At 39.7% G+C, this 19639-nt stretch overlaps 1 protein-coding gene across 4 annotated transcripts in view; it reads left to right on the top strand.

Moving 5' to 3' along the window:
- The window catches only part of LYN (LYN proto-oncogene, Src family tyrosine kinase), a 55670-nt gene that overhangs the window by 11651 nt on the left and 24380 nt on the right, over positions 1–19639 (top strand). For 3 of the 4 annotated variants that reach the window (XM_082321126.1, XM_082321128.1, XM_082321127.1), the window contains exons 2-8: positions 9749–9885; positions 11121–11169; positions 11262–11367; positions 11749–11847; positions 11954–12057; positions 13546–13695; positions 14996–15148. In XM_082321126.1, the coding sequence (XP_082177252.1) occupies positions 9754–9885; positions 11121–11169; positions 11262–11367; positions 11749–11847; positions 11954–12057; positions 13546–13695; positions 14996–15148 (793 nt within the window). In that variant the 5' untranslated portion in view covers positions 9749–9753. The remainder of the gene's footprint in view (positions 1–9748; positions 9886–11120; positions 11170–11261; positions 11368–11748; positions 11848–11953; positions 12058–13545; positions 13696–14995; positions 15149–19639) is intronic. The other variant, XM_082321129.1, reaches the window with a different exon arrangement.

Genomic DNA, 19639 nt, shown 5'->3' with positions numbered 1-19639 from the left:
TGTAATAAAATGAAACGAGTGTTACAAGGTCAGAAAACAGATGTTAGCTTAATGTAAGACTTGGTTTAAAATTAGTGCCAAAAATACTGACTACATGAATCTGGAATATTTTCATAATATATAAAGTCTATTATGCAATGTTAACAAAATTACAGTCTTGTGTGGATTAACTTTCTTGTGTTTTGGTATTTTTCTTCAATTGAATAAACAAGGATCAGTAGTTTGTATAAATTATATTCCACTTCATTTCAATGTAATGTTTTGTTTCAGAATTTTATTTTCATCCTTTTGCAAGCATTATAACATTATTATACTAGCATGATGACATTAGTTATTTTCAGTGTTTCTTTTTGATTTTTTTATGTTTTTTTTTTTTTTTTTCACCACTGCCAAAATTCCTGCATGAAACCAAGCTTTTGACAAACCTAGGCAAAAACTGTGGTGGATTTACAGAAAAATAGAAGATGCTTCTTTCGTGGTCAAGGCTCCCTACCTCTGTTAAAGCTACCTTTCATGTCATTAACTATGTTGATATTTATTATATATGTTATACTATCATTTATGAGTTCCAACAAAGGTCATGTATCATTTAGCTGAGCACTGAATAAACTTATCCTCTTCCCAGAGTCCTAAGAAGACAGGCAAAGGTTGGACTGTGGATTAGCATCATTTGAATATAGAAAACTGCTTACCTGAACAGATACAGTTAGTTTTACCAAAGCACTCGTATTTCAAAGGCTGCAGAGGGAAGTACACAATCCTCAAGCCTTGCCTGACCACACCTGATTTGTGTATAGCTGTATTGGATCACTTCATACTTGGAAGTCTGACTTAAGTCTGACTTAATACATGACTTATGTCACGTTATTTTCCATTTAGTATAGCAATGTGTTAATTAATGTTGGTTGTTGCATAGCTAAAATGCTTGGTCTAGTAAATAAAAAAAAAAAAAATTAAAATGGGGGCAGGATAGGAGAAAAGTTTTTTTCCTTGTACGATTAGATTGTGCTGCTCAGAACAAATGGGTCTGCCTTTCCCAGAAACACATCAATACAGCATCAGTACAGCAGCTCTAGGTATTTTATCTCACCAGAAGTTTCCTGTTCTTATGTCAGCTGTAGGGGGATTTTTGCCATATGATGTAGTACACAGTCCGCTTCCAATATAGTCAGATGGCAGCATACCTTTTTCCCCTTTTCCACCTTGAATTTTGATTTTAAAAATGTTTAAATTAGGAAGTGGACTTGAGTTATGATTGTTGCAGAGTCCTACCCCTGATTTCAATATGCAGGGCAATGTGGGAAAGGAAAACAGGACACGAAAGGGTGGAAGAATGGGCATTGAGAATGTCAATGAGAACAGTAGTCAGCTTGGTAATGAGTTCAAGAAAGGTTTCTGCCAACCCAGATTGGTTTAGTTGGACTGAGATATTTGTGCACTAGTATCTGGAATCTAGGCTCTGAAGAGGAGGAGTAGAAATACTTGTGCAGGACTTAAAACTGAATGTTGCAGAGGAAGTAGAAAAGTGACAGATTTATAACTCTAGTAGGAATGCAAGTGTTGGAGAGCATGAGGGTGATTGATAGAGTGATACTTTCTGTAATTGATCTAGGAAAACCATAAAAAATAATCTGAGATAGCATGGACAAAGTAGAATTTGTCTTGGTCGCAATTGCTAAGGAAGGAATTGTGAAAGAAGTTGAACAGGGTAGTGGTGCCTGTCTGCTGCACTTCCCCAAACTCTCAGCAATACCACTTTGTGTTGCCTAATGGCACAGTACCATTGCATTGAGACTTTTTTTTAATACTTTCATTTGCAATGAAAAAAAATAGGAGTACCATTGTGATATTAGGAGGCATTAGAACCACACAGGCAGCTGAGAATATTGTGCAGAAAGAATGGTCTGGCAAAATAATGGGGAGAAATTTAATATCAGGGTGTAAGGTCACGCCACTGGAGATACGAAAGTCTGCCGAGACAACAGTTTGTCGTTATGAAAAATGAGACAAACTTGGATGTCTTAACAGATTGCAAGATGATTATAAAAGGCTAGTGTGATGGAAATGTGAAAATAATAAATTAATTTCTGGAATTTATTGGGCTACATATTTCTGTAGATGGAAGAAATATTAATACTATTTGCTGCAAGGCATTGCTGAAAGTCATCTCGGAACACCTGACCAACTCCAGCCTCTTGTCCTTAAAAGGGATGAGTTCAAACTGAAACAGATGTGGAGAAGGGCTCCTAGGATAACCAGTGGAACTGGAAAAGACTGAGAGGGCTTGGTCTTTAAAGCCTAGAAAAGAGGCTGAAAGAGATGTGACTTCTTCCTAATTGCCTGAGAGGATGAAGGGCTAAATGCCATTATTGTCCCCAAACCCGTGCTTAAGACTGGGAATTACGAGACAGCTTTAAGCCAAGTGGAGTGAGGTTCTGAAACCTTTCAGCAATAATATTGTGTTCTTCCCCACCACCTCCCATTAAACTCTCTAAAAATGGAGCATGGCAAACTTGCTTCTGAGCTGGTACGATGTGATTGTGCTGCTCAGAACGGGTCTGCCTTTCCCAGAAAGTAATTTTTAGTCCTGTGCTCTAATCATGGATGATAAACTCGATAGCTCTGTTATCTTCCTCTGATAGAAGTGCAAATTGGAAAATTTGAGGGTTTGACTTAAATGAGAGTAAGTCTGAGAAAATCTCACAGTAATGTGCTTGTTGCATACTTTTCCACTACAGTAATATTTTGGTTTTGATGGTTACTCTGAGGATTAACTTGTTTCTCTTCTTTGCCTGTTTATACAGATATGTGTGTCAAAATATTATTTCAGCTTTGTCTCACCTTTTCCCAAAAAAAGGTTGAAGAAGGTAAAGAATTCCCCAAATTTTCTCCTTTTTTAAAAATGCTGTCAGCTGAAATACTGCTTCTCACATCACAGGAACAACGGGAGTTTACACTGGGCAAGTCTGTCATAGCTAAACACTGAGGAGATTTAGGCTATCCATGCTCCTTTTTATATGCATCACAGGGAGCACATGGTGATTTGTGCCCGTGTGTGTGTATATATATATGTGTGTCTGTGTGTATATGCCCATGTATATGTGTGTCATATAAGGGATAAATTCCGTTTGGGAAGCATAGAGATGATGTAATCTGGACCTATAGAAATAAGCTAAATTAAAAAAGAGATTAAAATACTTGAGGCAAGGAGTGACTGAGACATACATAACCGTTTCAGCAGAAGGGCAAGGGAAGAACAAGCTGCTTAAGTTCCCATAGTTGGTCTCCAGTGCAAAAACAAGATGTAGGAAGTGAAACAAGCCCAAGATGAATGCTGACCCAGGATTTCGGTGTTTGCAAGAGTCTAGTTTGATGAAAGTTACCAGGCAATCAAGATTTACAGTAAAATTTAAATGTGCGTATATCTATAATACTATATTTATATAGTATATTATTAAATATACAGATAGATATTTTTTATAGATATTTTATACATATGTGATGGATTACATGTATAAGAACAAGGCTGAACAAAACCAAAACTGATAATTTTTGAGACAGGCAAGAAATAGGAATCCACTTCTATTCAGTTGCTTTCCAGTTTAATTCTTTCACATTACTCTTAACCACAGATAATTTATTTTTGTCACTCTTATTCTCACTCTGGTCTAGTAGCACATCTTCACTGGCACGAACGTGTATAGAGCAGTACTGATGAGGCTTTGCTGAGCTCTACCACCTCAAATTAAACTCCTCCTCTGTGTTCCTTGGAGGTTGCTGTGCCATTCTGCACCATATGATGATGGGTCAGAAATGAACCCAGGTTTCCCAGGCCCCTCAGAGACAGTTCTCCTCATAGTCCCGATCACAGAGGTATAGTAGGCCGTTACAACACTCAGGTACCACAGATGATGTGGAAAGAGATCTTCAAGTGGAAGTCAGCAATAAACATTAAGATAAATGAATTCCTTAAATTTAAGATTTTCCCCATTTTTTTCATGGAATGGGAGACTTGAGCAGTTGATTGAAGTGATGTAGAAAGTTGGATGGGGTACTGAGAAAGCAGGTGTTTGTGTCTTTGGGCAGAGCAGGCTTACGATTCTTCCTCCCCAGCAGTTTTAGATCGACGTTCATCATTCTGAGTTTGTTTGGTTTTCAGGACACTTCTGCCTTGACTTTGAAGGTAATGCAGAGAAGTCCCACATTCTCTATTATTCAGGAGAGATGATGAAAGCATCACTGTGTTACCTCTGGCTTTATAACTTGTGAAGTAGCAGCAAACCAGCTGCCATTAAAGGCCAGAATGAAACATCTGAAACAGAGGAGGGAAAAGATATTTTTTTAAATTTTTGAAAGAGATGTTAAAAAAAAATATTTACCCCTCTGCTGTCTAAGCTGCTTTAAAGCTCCAGGTTTAAAACCAGTTGTTTTTTTAATATATATACGTGTAAACAGTTGCTTCCTGTTCTTTGATTCAGAAGCTTAAATATAGAGCAACATTCAAGACACAGAATAATTTGGGAGCCTTGATTTTTTTAATTTTTTTTTTCTTTATACTTCTTAATGCACTGTCTCTCTCTTATTTGTACTGCTAAGGAACATCTTCTATATACATATATATGCATAAGAAATTCTGTGGCTTAAATGAAGAGTTTACTGCTTATAAACCTTGTAATTGAATACAAATTTATTTTATGTACCTATTAAAATACATATGTATATATCTGTTAAACGCCTAAGCCACCCACAGAATTCGTGTTTATGCACATGATTACTGACCTTTTGAAAAACAGATATTTATTTGATAAAATAGAGTTGCTTATATACTCAATGTTGTAGTTCTAATTCTTTTAAGAGTTACTTTACCATTGGAAAAACCAAAGTATCCTCTATTTCAGTTGTTTTTTTCAAAATTTGCATTTTCTGCAAAGATTAAAATGAAACCGCTCTAAACTGTTGAAAAATCTGTGAGGATTTGAGAATCATTTTCATGAAGGCATGACTTCGATTAAGAAAAGCCCAGACATGACAAGTGGATTTTTAGGAAATAGTTTCTCATGTGCACCGTAAATACTGTATGTAACAGAATCACAAGGAGGAGAACCGTTGTGACCATGAGCAAAATGAAAAATGAGATCGGCTTTGTAGATGGTGCAAAGGGTAAGCGCTGGGAGGAAACGAAACCTCAAATGCTGCTGATGGCGGATGGGCAGGCGATGGTCACGCAAACCTTGACTGCTTGCAGTAGGAACTATTGTGGCTTTAGACACATTACTCTGCTGGTAATGTAGCAACAGGCAGATAAACCAATAGTATTGGGGGGATAGACAGCAGTTTTTAACCCTGGAAAAATGTTGCACTAATTTCTGACCCCCACCCCTCCGCAATCCATTTTAGAATCAAGACCCACGTGCCACTGTAGCAGGATGAAATAGGGGATTCAGAGGGAAAATTCAAGGCAAATGCTTCTGTAGACATCAAAATCAGCGTCTGTGGAACAACCTGCTGCAGAGGCTGTGTGTGATGGTTCTTATGGATACTCCTGTAGCTTTTCGAAGGGTGCCTGCACTTAGATTCTTGACACCACGCTGCAAATGTTAACTCAAGTACCTGCCCTTACCTTTTAGCCATGAAATACAATATGCTCTTTGCTGTAACAGCAGAGAAGCTGTTACTTTTTTAGATATCTGTTTATAAAAGTTAGCAGCTATGTTGTATAGAGCTTCTTTTAATTCAATTTCTATCTTTCATGTCTAGAGTTGTGGACAGGACAACAAATAAAAAGCATGGATGAACAGTAGTGTCTCCTGTATTGCAAAACTGCTGGAATGGGAAATGCCTAAGTAGGGGCTGACAGCATTTCCTCTGATGTCTAAATTATTTTTCTCTCTGACGAACAATAACATAGTTTCATTTGTAATGATGCTGCGCTCTCTGGATTGCTCTTTGCTTAACATGTTCTCTTTCTCTTTATATCTGCACAAAATGCTTCCTTGATGCTCCTTGTGATATGGCAACAGAGCGCTATGCAAATAAACATTTTACACTGAGTGAAATATTTTATTTATGCACGAATGAACTTCCCCCCGTCAGATTTTCCTTATGACTACTGTATAAACTAAGAAAGATGTACACTGCATACACATTTTGTATTTCAAAGCTTCTTTTTTGTGTAAGTAATTTGCTAGGGTCGAACGTTTGTGAAGTTAACTTTGATAATGATATAGCATTTTGTATTTTGAAATCCATTACAATGTGTGTTGATTAAAACTCTCCCATCAGTGTCTGCTGTTTATACTGGTCCTATGAATCTTTACTTTGATGCCACTTTCAAAATGTTGGGAAAGACCCAGATCAAGACAGTTACGTTTGCTTTGGACATAGGACTGATCTTACGGAATTTTAAATGTGCAGTCCGGAACCCAGTGCACACAGCTTTACAGAGGTCTAGCATGTACAGAAATATAGGATCTTGCAGCCTTTGAAGAGTTCAAAAATCTTTCGTTTCACACTATCAAAAAAACGTGTGCTCGTTGATCCAGTTTCTACTGCTTAAAAACTATTTTTCAACTTTGTTTATGCTTTGTCTCCGTTGTCTGCCTATACTTGTTTAGAAATAACATAAGGTCAGAAAATTAAATATTAAATTATATATACTTAACTATATTGGTATATATTAAGTGCCAAACATTCGTTTTATGTTATTGCATATTTTTCATATGTTTCTTTTGCAAGATTTAAGAGGCTTGTTTTATAAAGAAGCTAAAAGTCTCAGGATGTGTCTACCTTAGCATTTTAGTTAGAGTGGGATCCCAGTCCTGAAGCAGTTGCCCGCCCTTGCTAGGCTGTGGTTCGTGTTGTGGAGCAGACTCGGAGTGCAAGAAGGGGACTGCTTTAGGCAGATGCAGTGCAGGGCTTACCTTTAAATAAACCCTTGCTATATGATCTTGCTCCTACTTAATGTTCAGTCCTTGGGGCTATACTGCAGTCAACGGGGCAATAACCCCCCTTGAAGCAGGTATGGGCTTCAGCACCAACAGTTGGGGCTATTTGCTAATGTGCTAGCTAAGCCCTGTGAGGACTATGGGCTTTCATCTCCATGAGGAGAAAAAAAACAACAGTGCTTCATGATGAGGCTCAGGATCTTCTCTTTGTTTGGTGCCATCACATGTATTATCTCACATACTGTATTTGTGTGATTTCACGTGACATCAAGTGGTCTTCTGTGGGATTACGGAGCACCTGCACGTTGGCATGGCTGATCCGTTGTTGTTACTGTCACGAATAAATGCTAACCTTGAGTTTACCAGCACAACCTCACAGCAGGCTTAAGTTACAGCTGTTCTTGTGCTTTAAGCTGCAGAAAAAAATCCGAGTAAAAATGCTTTTCTCTGAGTTTACACTGGCACTGGGCAAGCTGCAGTCTCTAAAGATATCTTCAGCTTTCTTACAGCAATAGGGAAAGGGATTTTTGGCTGACAACTTAGATCAAATTACCTTATGTTCTTCACTTTAGATGTTTGTTCTGTAGAAGCAGAACTATTCAAGAGCAAAAGGTTAGCACTTAGGTGGCTAAATACCTAATCTTGCAGATACAGCAGGTAATTAAACACTGGGCTTCATGAGGTCTAGGGTGAGGATGTGAACACCAGCCTGCCTGTGGGTATACAGAAATTTCCTGTGAACCATTAACTACAGAACAAGAGCCATCTATATATTCACAATTATAAATAAATAGATTTAAAAAAAAAAAAAAAATCCTTCTCAGTATTTCAAAACAACTAGTATGTAACCCATGTAGAGCTGAGAATTTGGAAAAATCTCTCAACGAGGGTTTTCACAAACTAAAATTAAGCATTGAAGATGTTTGCTTCGAAGGGAAGATCCTGGCTGAAGGTGCCCCCCAGTGCCTTCAAACGAGTATGGGAGCACTGAAATGTTGACACACAAGAAGAGGAAACTGTAGTTTCTACCTCTGTGGGATGATGATGCCTGATCAATGCCTATTGATTTTCTGTATGATTCCTTTTATTTCAAGAGAAGACAAGAAGGGGAGCGATGAGTTCTTATGCTGCTTTTAAACCAGTATCACAGTTCACTGCATCACTGCTGAAATCTTACGAACACCCAAGATTTGTTGGCAATAGGTGACAGATAATTTGCAGAAATGGTAGGAGAGGAGGTACCCTCCTCTCGTGTTCAGAAGAAAACATTCAGCCTGTGGATAGGACATTGCATCTGTCATGATGTGGGGCTTCCTCAGTGGCAGGATGGGAGATTAAATGAAGGTGATGTGGGAAGTTGAGACCTGCCACGTGGGAGTGCTTGTGGCCTTAGTTTATTGTTATAGTCAGTTAGGATTATGATTTTTACCAGTATTGTTACAAAAGTACAAGTCTTAATATGAACCCAGACCAATCTGGCTAATTTTCCTCCCTACAGGGGTAGGGTGTGTAAGGCACCATCCCATTGAAACAGTTGTGTCTGCACGTGGACTACTCTTCTACCCTTCTACTCTACTACTTTAACTGTTTACTGTGATGACCTTTTCTATCCTAGAGATGAAGGTGAAAGTGAGATGTAGTATAGGGTGTTACAGTCTGCTTTAGCTTCTCCAGCTGTGTTTTGGGCAGTGCTGCTTTACTTGAGCACTGAGCTCTTATTTTAGGTTTTACATTGTTCTTCAAAGAACTGGCTTTAAAGATTAATTAGGGCAGGGGGGGGAGTGAGAGTGTGTGCCTGCAAGGGAAAATGTGACTGTGAACCTAGCATTAGAGCACTGACCTGAAAGGAGGGAGAGAGGAAGGAAGGAGGGGTTTGAAAAGCATTCATAGTGAATTCTTTGAAGAGTAAGTATAATTACTCTCCTCTGAGGGAGGAATATAGAGATAATGTTGTATATAAGCTTGCTGAGGTACTATATAATTACATCATGGGATTAGCAGTCAGGTCCCAGTCATGCAGATGCCAACAGCTGTATCTCATCTGATTTAGCATGGATGCACATCCTGAGAGAAGGATTATCCTTCTAAATTGTATTGAAGAAGAAATACTTGTGTAGTGATTTGCCGTCACTGATACACACATCGGCTATTTTAGACTGCTGTAACAGGCCTGTTTGAACAAGGAGATTCATTACTGAAGGTCACAGTAGCAACGTATCTGCCATGGAGCTGGGACTGCACAAGTCATCAGGTTCATGTAAGATGGGGATTTGAATCAAACGGAGCTCCCTGCTAGACTGGCATACGCAAAATGAAGTGGGGAGATACAGGCATTGCTAACTCCAGCTGCAATTCTCATCACTTCTCATCACTTGGACCGGACACTTTCCTACATCTTCCAAAGCAGCCTTTTCTCTAGAACATACAGAAATAAGTTGTCACTACAGTAATTATATTTTTCTTCTATCTATTCTGAAGCTCACAGAAGTATCAGAAAGATGTAAGGGGTTTGGGGGGGGGGGGGGCGGATTGGGGAGAAAAGATGATAAATCTGAAAATGTTGAAATGGTAAATAACTATTTTGAAATATTTACTTCATCTGTGGATTGAGACAAGAAGTCATTTCTTTCCTTTGCAGCAGAAAAGAGCTTTCAGCGTGTGTTCCTAACCTTCAGTTGTTTTCCCCGTGAACTATTGTGTATGAAAAGGAAGCATGTTTTTGCTGCATTGCCCAGATGATTGCATGGGAAACAGCTTGGTTTATAGCATAATGTTTTTGTTTAATACCTTTTTTATTCCAACAGGAAATATGGGATGTATAAAATCAAAAAGGAAAGAGAATCTGCATGGAGATGGGCTAGATTTGAAGAATCAACCAGTACGTAAAACTGAACGAACTATTTATGTGAGGGATCCAACGTCCAATAAACAGCAAAGGCCAGTAAGTAGATAGTCTCAGGGGAGAATTCCAGTAGCTAGATCAAAGCATGACTGGCATAACTTAAATTTCAATCCAAAGCACGTGCATGAAGAAATTCAAATGATCATTAGTCCGCAATTGGGCTTTTAATGTTGTGCAGTTCACCCTCAACGAATAAGTACTTAAAGAAATAAAAAATAAAAATTGTCGGTTTGTTACTTAATTACTTTATGTTTGTCATAGTTTTCTGCATGAAAACAGTAGTCCTTGGCAACGCTTGATCTAGATATAGCTACACCTGTAGAAGAATGATAGGTGACTTCAGAAAAACTGTAGTTTAGAACCATTTTTAAAAGCATCGGTGTTGGGTTTTTCATACTTATGGGATCCAGGTGTTGATTATTCTATTTAAAAAGGCTAAAGTAATCATGGGTGATTCTGTATCAGCTGTAGTCAACTTTCCTTTTGCTCACTGAAGGCCACTACTCGACCTTGCACAAGCTGCGTAGGTAAGGATGGGAGGGGAGGGGAGGGTGCAGTGGTGAAGGGAGCAGCGCTGCGCAGGCAGGAGGAACAAGCTAATGGCAGTTCCCTGTGTGCTGCCTGGCATTAGAAAGGAAGGGTGCTGGGAAGGGGAATCCTGGGGGGTACCAAGTGGGTTTGCTATTTTGCAGATTGACTGGTACCTTCTTTCCCCACCCTCTCTACTGTGCTGAGGAAACTGTGTTTCCTGCCTGCCCTTGTTCGGGGGCCGCGCTCTCTGCGGGTGTGAATGACACCCTCCTCTCCCCTCTCACCGCCTGACACAGCGGACTCAGCGTGCTCTCAGTCAACGTGCCCACATCACAAGCTACCGTTATTTTCTTTTAATTACTCTTTTTTTTTTTTTGTGCGGAATCTTAGCAACATAACCGTGCTTGTAGTTCCTAAGCAAGACAGCTACATGTTAATAACTGTCCTGTTAAAGTGCCCTGGCTAAAGCCTCTTCAGCAGAAGTCACAAAGCTGTGAACTTCCTCCCCACAGCTTATGTCATGCCTTCCCGAGGTCTGAGCTGCTCAATTCAAAATCTAGTGGGGACTTATTATACTTCTATGCTGTTATTCACTTTTGAAGAATGATGGGAAAAGATTGGAGCATTTCCTTTTAATTTAAGACATATAAGATGATACCAAAGCAACTGAATAATGTGTAATTGTAATGTAGGATTGTCACAAAGATCTAAAACTGCTTAATTAAGGACATATTTTATTGTAGGCAAATCCAGGAGAACAGCTTTTACCAGGACAGAGGTTTGTCAATGAAGGTACGTTTTCATAGGAATCTTACTGCTGTGTGCTATACCCATGTCAGCCTGCAAAATAATGTGAACGTGCCTTTGGCTTTCTACCTTTGTAGATACAGAGGAGCATGGAGTCATTGTGGTAGCTTTGTATCCCTATGACGGCATTCATGAAGATGATTTGTCCTTCAAAAAAGGAGAAAAATTGAAAGTTATTGAGGAGTAAGTATGACAGTACTGATTGTATTGTAGTTTTTCTTTGAACTCATCTAATTCCCTTTATAATTTTTTTATATCCTACTCATAACTTGAGTGTATTAATGGTAATAAGAGCTGCCTTATACTTGAGTGTATTAATGGTAATAAGAGCTGCCTTATATGTGAAAATACAAATGCACATGGAGCTGTTGATAGGACTTGGCAGCTGCCCTTGGTAACCAAACATTGATCCTGTGGAGCCAATGGCTCCTCCAGGGGCTTGAGTTCAGAGAGAAGATGCTGCTTCTCTCTCCAGCGCAGGCAAAGCTCTCGGCACAGTAGAACCCAAATAACAATTTATAATTTTCCTTTCCTGTGTATACTACTGTTGTTTGTGTTTTTCAGGCTGGGAGAATGGTGGAAAGCAAAATCTCTCACGACAAGGAAGGAAGGCTTCATTCCCAGCAACTATGTAGCAAAAGTAAACACCTTGGAAACAGAAGAGTAAGTTCTCCCAGGCTCTAAATACTGGCAAACTTCTTCACCCTCGTGGTGTATCCTTCGTGGGTGGAGGAAAGAAAGGGTTCTAACTCTTTGAAATACTTTTCAGATGGTTCTTCAAAGACATAACCCGAAAAGATGCCGAAAGACAACTCCTGGCTCCTGGAAATAGTCCTGGAGCTTTCCTTATCAGGGAAAGTGAAACGTTAAAAGGTAGGCTTTGGGGTTGGGTTACTTTGGAATGGATAGTAGGGTTAAAAACATACAGTCTGTCTTCACAAAAATTGGCATCAAGTGGCACTGGGTGTGGAGTAGTCCTAGTGTGTCCTACTGTGTGAATTTTCTGCAGTTCTGTAGGAGTGAGAAGGATGAGAAAATCACCAGGAAAAGAGAGAAGAGACTTTACAGGTTTACACCCGAAGTTGAGATGGCGGAGGTGGGGGGGAACACGTGTGTGTGATTACACTGACAGAAAACAGGAATGAATGGAGAGATTTTTTTCCTGTCCTAATGTTTGATATTCCTTTATTGAAAGACACTTTTCATTGTAAACAGTACATGCTGCATTTTATAGTCTTCCATTATTGGGCCTGTATCCATTGCTACAAGTTTTGAAATGTAGTTAGTGCATAATGAGGGTTTACACTTTACTGCTCTGTACCGTGATTTTTTTTCTGAAAGCTTTTTGGTAAAGGTTTCTGCTGTAGACAGAGCTCTTTGTACTGAAAAGCTTAGTGAAGTCTCCAGACTCTTTGGCTGGGACTTTCAGAAAAGCATAGGAGGTTCTGCCCCAGCGTCTGGACTCTGACAGCAGCCTGACTGGATTCCCCCTGACTGGATACTCTAACACTGCGTCCTCCAGAGGAAGATGCATGAATCCCTCCAGCGGATTGTATGTCTGTCCTCTCCACCGGGGTGGTTTCTCTGGCCCTAACACTGCAGATTCTTGATTAGGTAGCTCTCTGTAACGGGCCCATATCGCTGTTTCTGTGCTCTCAAATGAAGACAGAGATCTAAATCAAACACAGGCTGCTGGGTGTAAGGCAAAGTACCCTCAAAATCTTTCTGTTACTGCATCTGTGTGTGGGGAGAGAGATGGGACTGGGGTGGTTTCTGAGCCTTGAAAATGGACAACAAGAGCTGTATGAGTGGAAGAAATGAAGAGCTCTGTAGTTTAGGATAGATGCTCTGCTGTCCCATCTTAAATCCCAGCTGAGGTTAGGCTCCCTAGGACTAACAGATCTGCCCTCCCTCCTGTGTGCCTCAAGCCATCTCCAAGCTATCCTTTTGCTAGTTGGCCCATGCCATCTAGCGTGTTCCTTTTCCGAAATATTGATCTCCGAATTTCAGCTTCTGCCTGAGGGGTGTGACAGCCCCGGCCTCGCTTTCCCAGCTGGTTCCGCTCCAGCCGGGGGCACTTTCTGCAGAAGTAGGCGTTGGACGGAGAGCCGTCTGGATTGTGGAACTCCTAACTTTGTTGAATAAGATTGAAAAAGAAAGCGTGACTGTAAGCATTTCGGTGACCAGTTCAGCACCAGCTGTTGGTTAACTTCCTCATGTTGATTGCAAAATGCTTTTTGAGGAAATAAGGGAGTAAAAAGAAAAACAGACAGAAAGGTGATTTTGTTAGGCTCAACTGTATATGTGTGGACACTGTAGACTTTTGCTATCTGTTAATGACCATTCTTTCTTTATCCACAGGCAGCTATTCTCTCTCCATAAGAGACTATGATCCACAGCACGGTGATGTTATTAAGCACTACAAAATTAGAAGTCTAGACAATGGAGGATTTTACATCTCTCCAAGAATAACTTTTCCCAACATCAATGATATGATCAAACATTATCAAAGTAAGTTAAATCAGTTAGTGGATTATTTAATAGAATACAGCCATTATTTCCTGTAAAGGAAAATAAATACTTTCTTGTTTTCTTTTGAATCTTTTAATCTTTTTTTTTTTTTTTTCTCCCCCTAAATAACCCAGGCATGCATGTTATCAAAGATAAAGTAAAACTGGTTGGAACCCAAGTAATGTTGTTATCTTAATCAGACCTAATACTGCTTGCTCTGTGGCATACCATTGTGAAATAAAGAATAGCTTTATAAAACACCTCATCAAAGTTATGATGATATGAAACTACAGTAAGAATTAACTGCACTGTAAATAAATAAATTCTGTATTGGAAAGTAAATTTGTATTCACAATTAGCAGAAATACGTATAGACTTGTGAATGTCTTCTTGCAGTGTTGAGTGTGGAATTGTTTTTATTTTTCCTATAAAATTGTTTGTTTGTTTGTTTGTTTACTGTGAACAGCGTTTAGAAGGAAGTAAAAGTCCACTGACTTCAAAGAAAGAAAATTGCACCCGCATCGAATGTATACATTTAACATTTAAAAAAAAAAAAGGGAGGGGAAGGGGAGGGGATGAGTTTCTACCTATGTTTTAGCTACAAAGGTGACTTTTCATTCTGCGTAACCTCCTTGTGGATAGCTCCAAAATATGTTTTTTAGTCTTGTAACTGGGAAGACAGAGAAGACGAAAAATGTAGGACAGAAAATCACATTGTGATTTTTCAAAGCCATGCTGAGGACTTGGCCATGAGATTTCTCTGAGTTGTTAGACATGTGTGGAAATTCTTTGGCACAGCTGGAAAACCTGAGAATTATTCTACATTTGTATTAAAGTTGTAGCTGGTCAGTATCTGGAGAAAAAAAATAATGGTGACCTACTTATGCTTGCATGCACATGCATCTGAAACAATGCTACAGGAAAATTTAATGACAAATTCAGAATACAGGCTCCAGCCCTGACTCCAGTGTGCATCTTGATCTATGTACTGTCAGTAAGCAGGTCTTATATTTTATTTAGTTGGTATGAATTGTGCTAAAAAAACGTAATAATCTGACGGTAACCAGATGCATGTGACACTTCTTTACTAAATTTGTTTCTGAATACCAAATTTCAGTTCAGAGGTGCTTAAAGTTATGTGAAAGCACCAGAAAGGTTACATTTTCATCAAAACACCTGATTATTTCGAAAATTATTTTGAGCTGGTTAGTGCACACCTGTAATTAAGTAATGTTTGTCTGAAGTCGTAAGGCACAGAAGTGTAACAGATTTTGTATTTTGTTTTTCCTTTGAAAACCAGAGCAATCAGATGGCTTATGCAGAAAGTTGGAAAAAGCTTGTATTAGTCCCAAGCCTCAAAAACCATGGGATAAAGACGCATGGGAAATTCCACGGGAATCAATTAAATTAGTGAAGAAACTTGGAGCTGGTCAGTTTGGAGAAGTCTGGATGGGTAAGTTTATTCCTTTGGAAAGAGTATTTAAATCTCCTGAAAGAAGTGTCATTTCAGAGTCATTCAGAGTAATAGTAGACATGAACCTGGTCCGATAAACGTGTAAAACGGCACAGTCAGGCCCAGAACATACCTTCCCGTGAGGAGACAGGATTTGCGAGGGGGAAGATATATCATGGAACAAATCCTTTGGTGTCTTTTAAAGGGAAAAAAAAAAACCCAGTGAGTAAGCACTGTAATTTAGAGAGCTGACGACAATAGGGTTTGTTTTTTTTTTTTCTTGGGTTTTCTGGGGGAAGTAGAAGGTTATAGGAAGATGTGACTCCTGATTCTCAAAATCAGTGGGCATCTCAGAACTTTGTTTCAAATCAGAAAGTGGTGAAGAACCTGAAATAGAAAGAAATCACGTCTTTTAGTGAATTATGTATAGAGTTTTCATTGTCTTTTGGTAAAGAAGGGGCTGCAATATAATGTGTGGGACTACCATACTGGGTGAAAAATGGGGACACTTAATCCAAGATTGCTGCTGAGAAAGTAGGTGACTTACGTAGTAAGAAGATTAGAGATTGATCACCGCCTGCCTTAAACTACCATGCAGGTGCCCAATAATGAAAGTGTCACAACACTTACAAGTTGTAAATGTTAATATATACCCAGCAAAAAATGATAGCGTTAATTATTACAACCATAATTAGCTTTGCATATAAACAATCTTATTTTCTCAGCCTCAGTGACTTCCCGTGGCAAGGGGCTATGACCACTGTCTGATCACATTCTGCAAAAATATTTAATCTTCTTGCTTTTGAAATGCTGTCTATTCAGGGATCTGAGTATTCTTTTGGGTGTTCCATATTGCGTGTTCAGTGTGCTATTCATTACTTACACACTCGTTACTGATTGCCATCTTATTTGAGGTAAACTATACTTTTTTCCCCAAAGCCTTCATTATGGTGTTTTTTCAGGCCAGATCATTGTCTCAACCCTTCTCTGAATCTCCTTTTTGGAGACTATATTTAAATAGTAATAAAATTGTTATTATAATAATAGAACAGGTTTTGTTTTGGTTTGTTTGTTTGTTTTAACAAGATTCTAGAGGCATGGAATTTCTGAGCAAGTTAAAAGCGTATCCCAAAACTTATTAGAAGACACAAAGCTGTGATGTGAGGTCTCTGATGACCCACGGGAGTGTGGCAGGCTGGCGGGAATGCCATTGCTTTAAAGAGATGCTCTCATTTAGGAAAGTAAAGCATAGAGTGGTGCTGTTTGAGTGGCAAATTCCAGACACAACTACAGTGTCAATCAGAAAGCTCTAATTCAGTCATAGGTGCAATCATGTAAAAAACGCAAGCAGCGCATGTCTGTAGTATAATATAGCCAAATTCAGCCTTTTATCTGCCTTCACGAGAAAAGGCTAAAGAAACCCTCTAGCTATGATATACATGACTGACAATTTACACACTAGTTAAGACAAGCGTCAGCCGTTGTGCAGGTTTTTTTCTGCCTAATAAACCAAGGCAAGAAATGTTTAACTGACACTGAAACACTATGAAAGACTTTATGGCAGAAGGTAATCACCTGCTTGAAAACGTAGATCGTTTTGGGAAGTGACTACTTCTGCACATGCACACACAAGGCGTAAAACTTGAAAAGGGTGTTTCTGGTTCAAGATGTTTCCTCTTGTTTGTGTCATTATTTTAACATCGGGCCTAACCCCTGCATCTGAATTGTTGCCCTGTGAGAAAAATTAATGTACTGTGAAAGCGATCGCTGCGTTTCCTCTTCTCCGCTTCCCTTCTGAAGCGAGAGAAGCTGATTTGCATGGCGCAGGTCCTCTCGAGTCAGGAGCGTGGTTAATCTTAGAACCAAGGAAGTTCAAGCTGGAAAAGACATATTAGGTCAGCTGTGTGGTGCAGGGTATCAACAAACACAGTGTGTTGTAATGATCAACCAGGGGCATCAGCAGTTATGTAGAGGTACTGAGAAATAACCTAGTTGTTACTCTCTCCTGATTAGAGAGCTAGTTGTTATGCTCTCTCCTCGTATAGAACAAAATTATTTTTCAGCTATAGTGTGAATTAGAGAGAAATATTGTTCCATGGTTTAATTACTAAGCGAATTTCTTCTTGATAAAGGGTACTTAGAATTGTGGTTTCAGAGGGAACAGTGTCCCATTCAGAGGAACAGGGCTCCCCAGTAAAGAGAGATACACAGCTACTGGAGAGAGTCCAGCAAAGGGCCACAAAGATGGGTAAGGGACTGGAGCATCTCTTCTATGAGGAAAGGCTGAGAGAGCTGGGACTGTTCAGCCTGGAGAGGAGAAGCCTCGGGGGGATCTCATCATTGTATGTAAATACATAGGAGGGTGCAAAAGGGAGGGTGCAAAGAAGACGGAGCCAGGCTCTTCTCAGTGGTGCCCAGTGACAGGACCACAGAGGCGATGGGCACAAACTGAAGCACAGGAGGTTCCCTCTGAGCATCGGGGAACCCTTTTTCACGGTGTGAGTCACCAAGCACTGGCATAGGTTGCCTAGAGAGGTTGTGGAGTCTCCATCCTTAGAGATATTCAAAAGCCAACTGGACACAGTCCTGGGCAACCAGCTCCGTGGGGCCCTGCGTGATCAGGGGTGTTGGACCAGATGCCCTCCAGAGGTCCCTTCCAACCTCAACCCTTCTGTGATTCTGTGATATATGGGAAGATAGAGATAATACTGTTAATGGAATGTGAAGATACACCAGCATCTCTTTTTTATAGTCTTTTCTTTTTAGTTTGTCCATAAGTATTCTTTGGGCTTCCAAGTTGACATCTTCCTCTTGCACGTTTTGGAGGGAGTTAGTGTATGTTATGGGAGGACTAAGAAAACCCTAGGAACAAAAAGCAGGCCGCTATATCCCCCAAGCACTCAGCTGTGCTCCTGTGTGACCTGTGCAGAGAATCTTTGTCACTTTACGAAGCGGGCAGGTGAATCTCCTCCCACTCTGAAGAGTTTGTACATAAAGAAAACTTCCTATAAAAGACCATCATTTCCCAGTTCTGTCTATCACTGCAAGTCCATTTAATTTCTTTCTTCATTACAGCTATGTGTGATTTTATACACTTTATAAAGACTTTCTGGTTTTAGGCTACCAAGTTAGTGTTTATGTGTGTGTTTTGGGCATCAGCTCTGCTGACATGAGAGATGAAAACAGCATGGCAGAGTTGTGTTTACATCTTATGCACTGCACCATGGAAGTGGTTAGAAAGCTGCGGCCTGTGCTTTCTGCCTTCACATTTAATGGGCTGTATGGAAGTAAGCTAGGGATGGAGCTGCTCTTGCATTCCTCTGCTCTTCAGCTGAGTGATGGCTGTAGTTGCTGAAGGAGGAGCGATGTGCTGACAGGCAATAGGATGCAGAGAAGCTGCTGTTCTTCAGTCTCTTCCCCAGTACCTCCTGCAGTCATAATGGCCTGAGACATTATCTGGCTTCTAACAGTGTCATATCTCCGTAGCTCAAACCAGTTGTTCCCAGTATGACCTTGCAGGGAATTACTGTGAAAGCAGAGGAAGGAGAAAGCTGCATCTTGTAGCCTTGTTCACAAAGTTGTTCATCTTCAGTCCTGGAGATCTGGTCAGAAATGGTAGGCTCAACCTCATTATTGTCTGTTATAAATTCATATCGCAGCTTAGCCTGATTAAGCCCATGCAAGAATCTGGGGGCAACCTGCCTGTCCAAGATACTACTCTGTCAAAATAATCATAATCAACGTCAAAATAAATACCTGAAACACTAACAATTTTTGGAGGATTCTGTTCTAACATGTAGAGAAGAACATGGCTCTCTGTGTAAGACATCATCACATTCCTCAGACTTGCGTACTATTGTTTGCATCACATTTAATTTTTAACAGGTCTAAACTGCAGAGAGACTTGCTTCCTGCCATGGTACGAAAGGTTTTTTGACCATGGAGTTCAGTGCATCTGGGCAGCTTCTTTAGTGATGTGATGAACCAGAGTAGCACTGCAAGAGCAGGGTCTATGTTTTATGCATCTTTGTCCCTAGTGTGCACTGATATGATGTGAACCGTAATGTTCTGTGGTATTAATAATCCATGAAGAGAATTCTCAAGAGAAAAGTTAACAAGCCAAATGGAGCCATTATAGTGTATTTTATTAATGAGACACATTTTGCTTGCATCTCAGGTGCAAAAGATTCTCTCATTTGGTAACCCCCAAACTAGAATATAAATAATACACATTTTAGATGTGAATTTTCTTATGCAGCTGTTAGAAAAATCAGAGGAAATCATACTGCAGAAATACTGTTATTAACATAAAAGGCATTTAAAATGAATGAAGAAAACTTTCTGGTACATCTCATCAATATCAGAAATGGATTTTTACAGTACATACATGAGCTGAATGTTAGTTGCAAAGAATCTGAATTTTAGGTAGGGTGTTCTAGATGTAAGCAAGAATTTCATTGCTTACCTGTCTTTTTGAATTCGTGTTTAGGC

Source organism: Platalea leucorodia (assembly GCF_965183815.1).
Source record: "Platalea leucorodia genome assembly, chromosome: 1".
NCBI classification, from domain to species: Eukaryota; Metazoa; Chordata; class Aves; order Pelecaniformes; family Threskiornithidae; genus Platalea; species Platalea leucorodia.
Note: the sequence above shows the minus strand (reverse complement) of the source record. Positions and strands in the feature narration are given on the sequence as shown.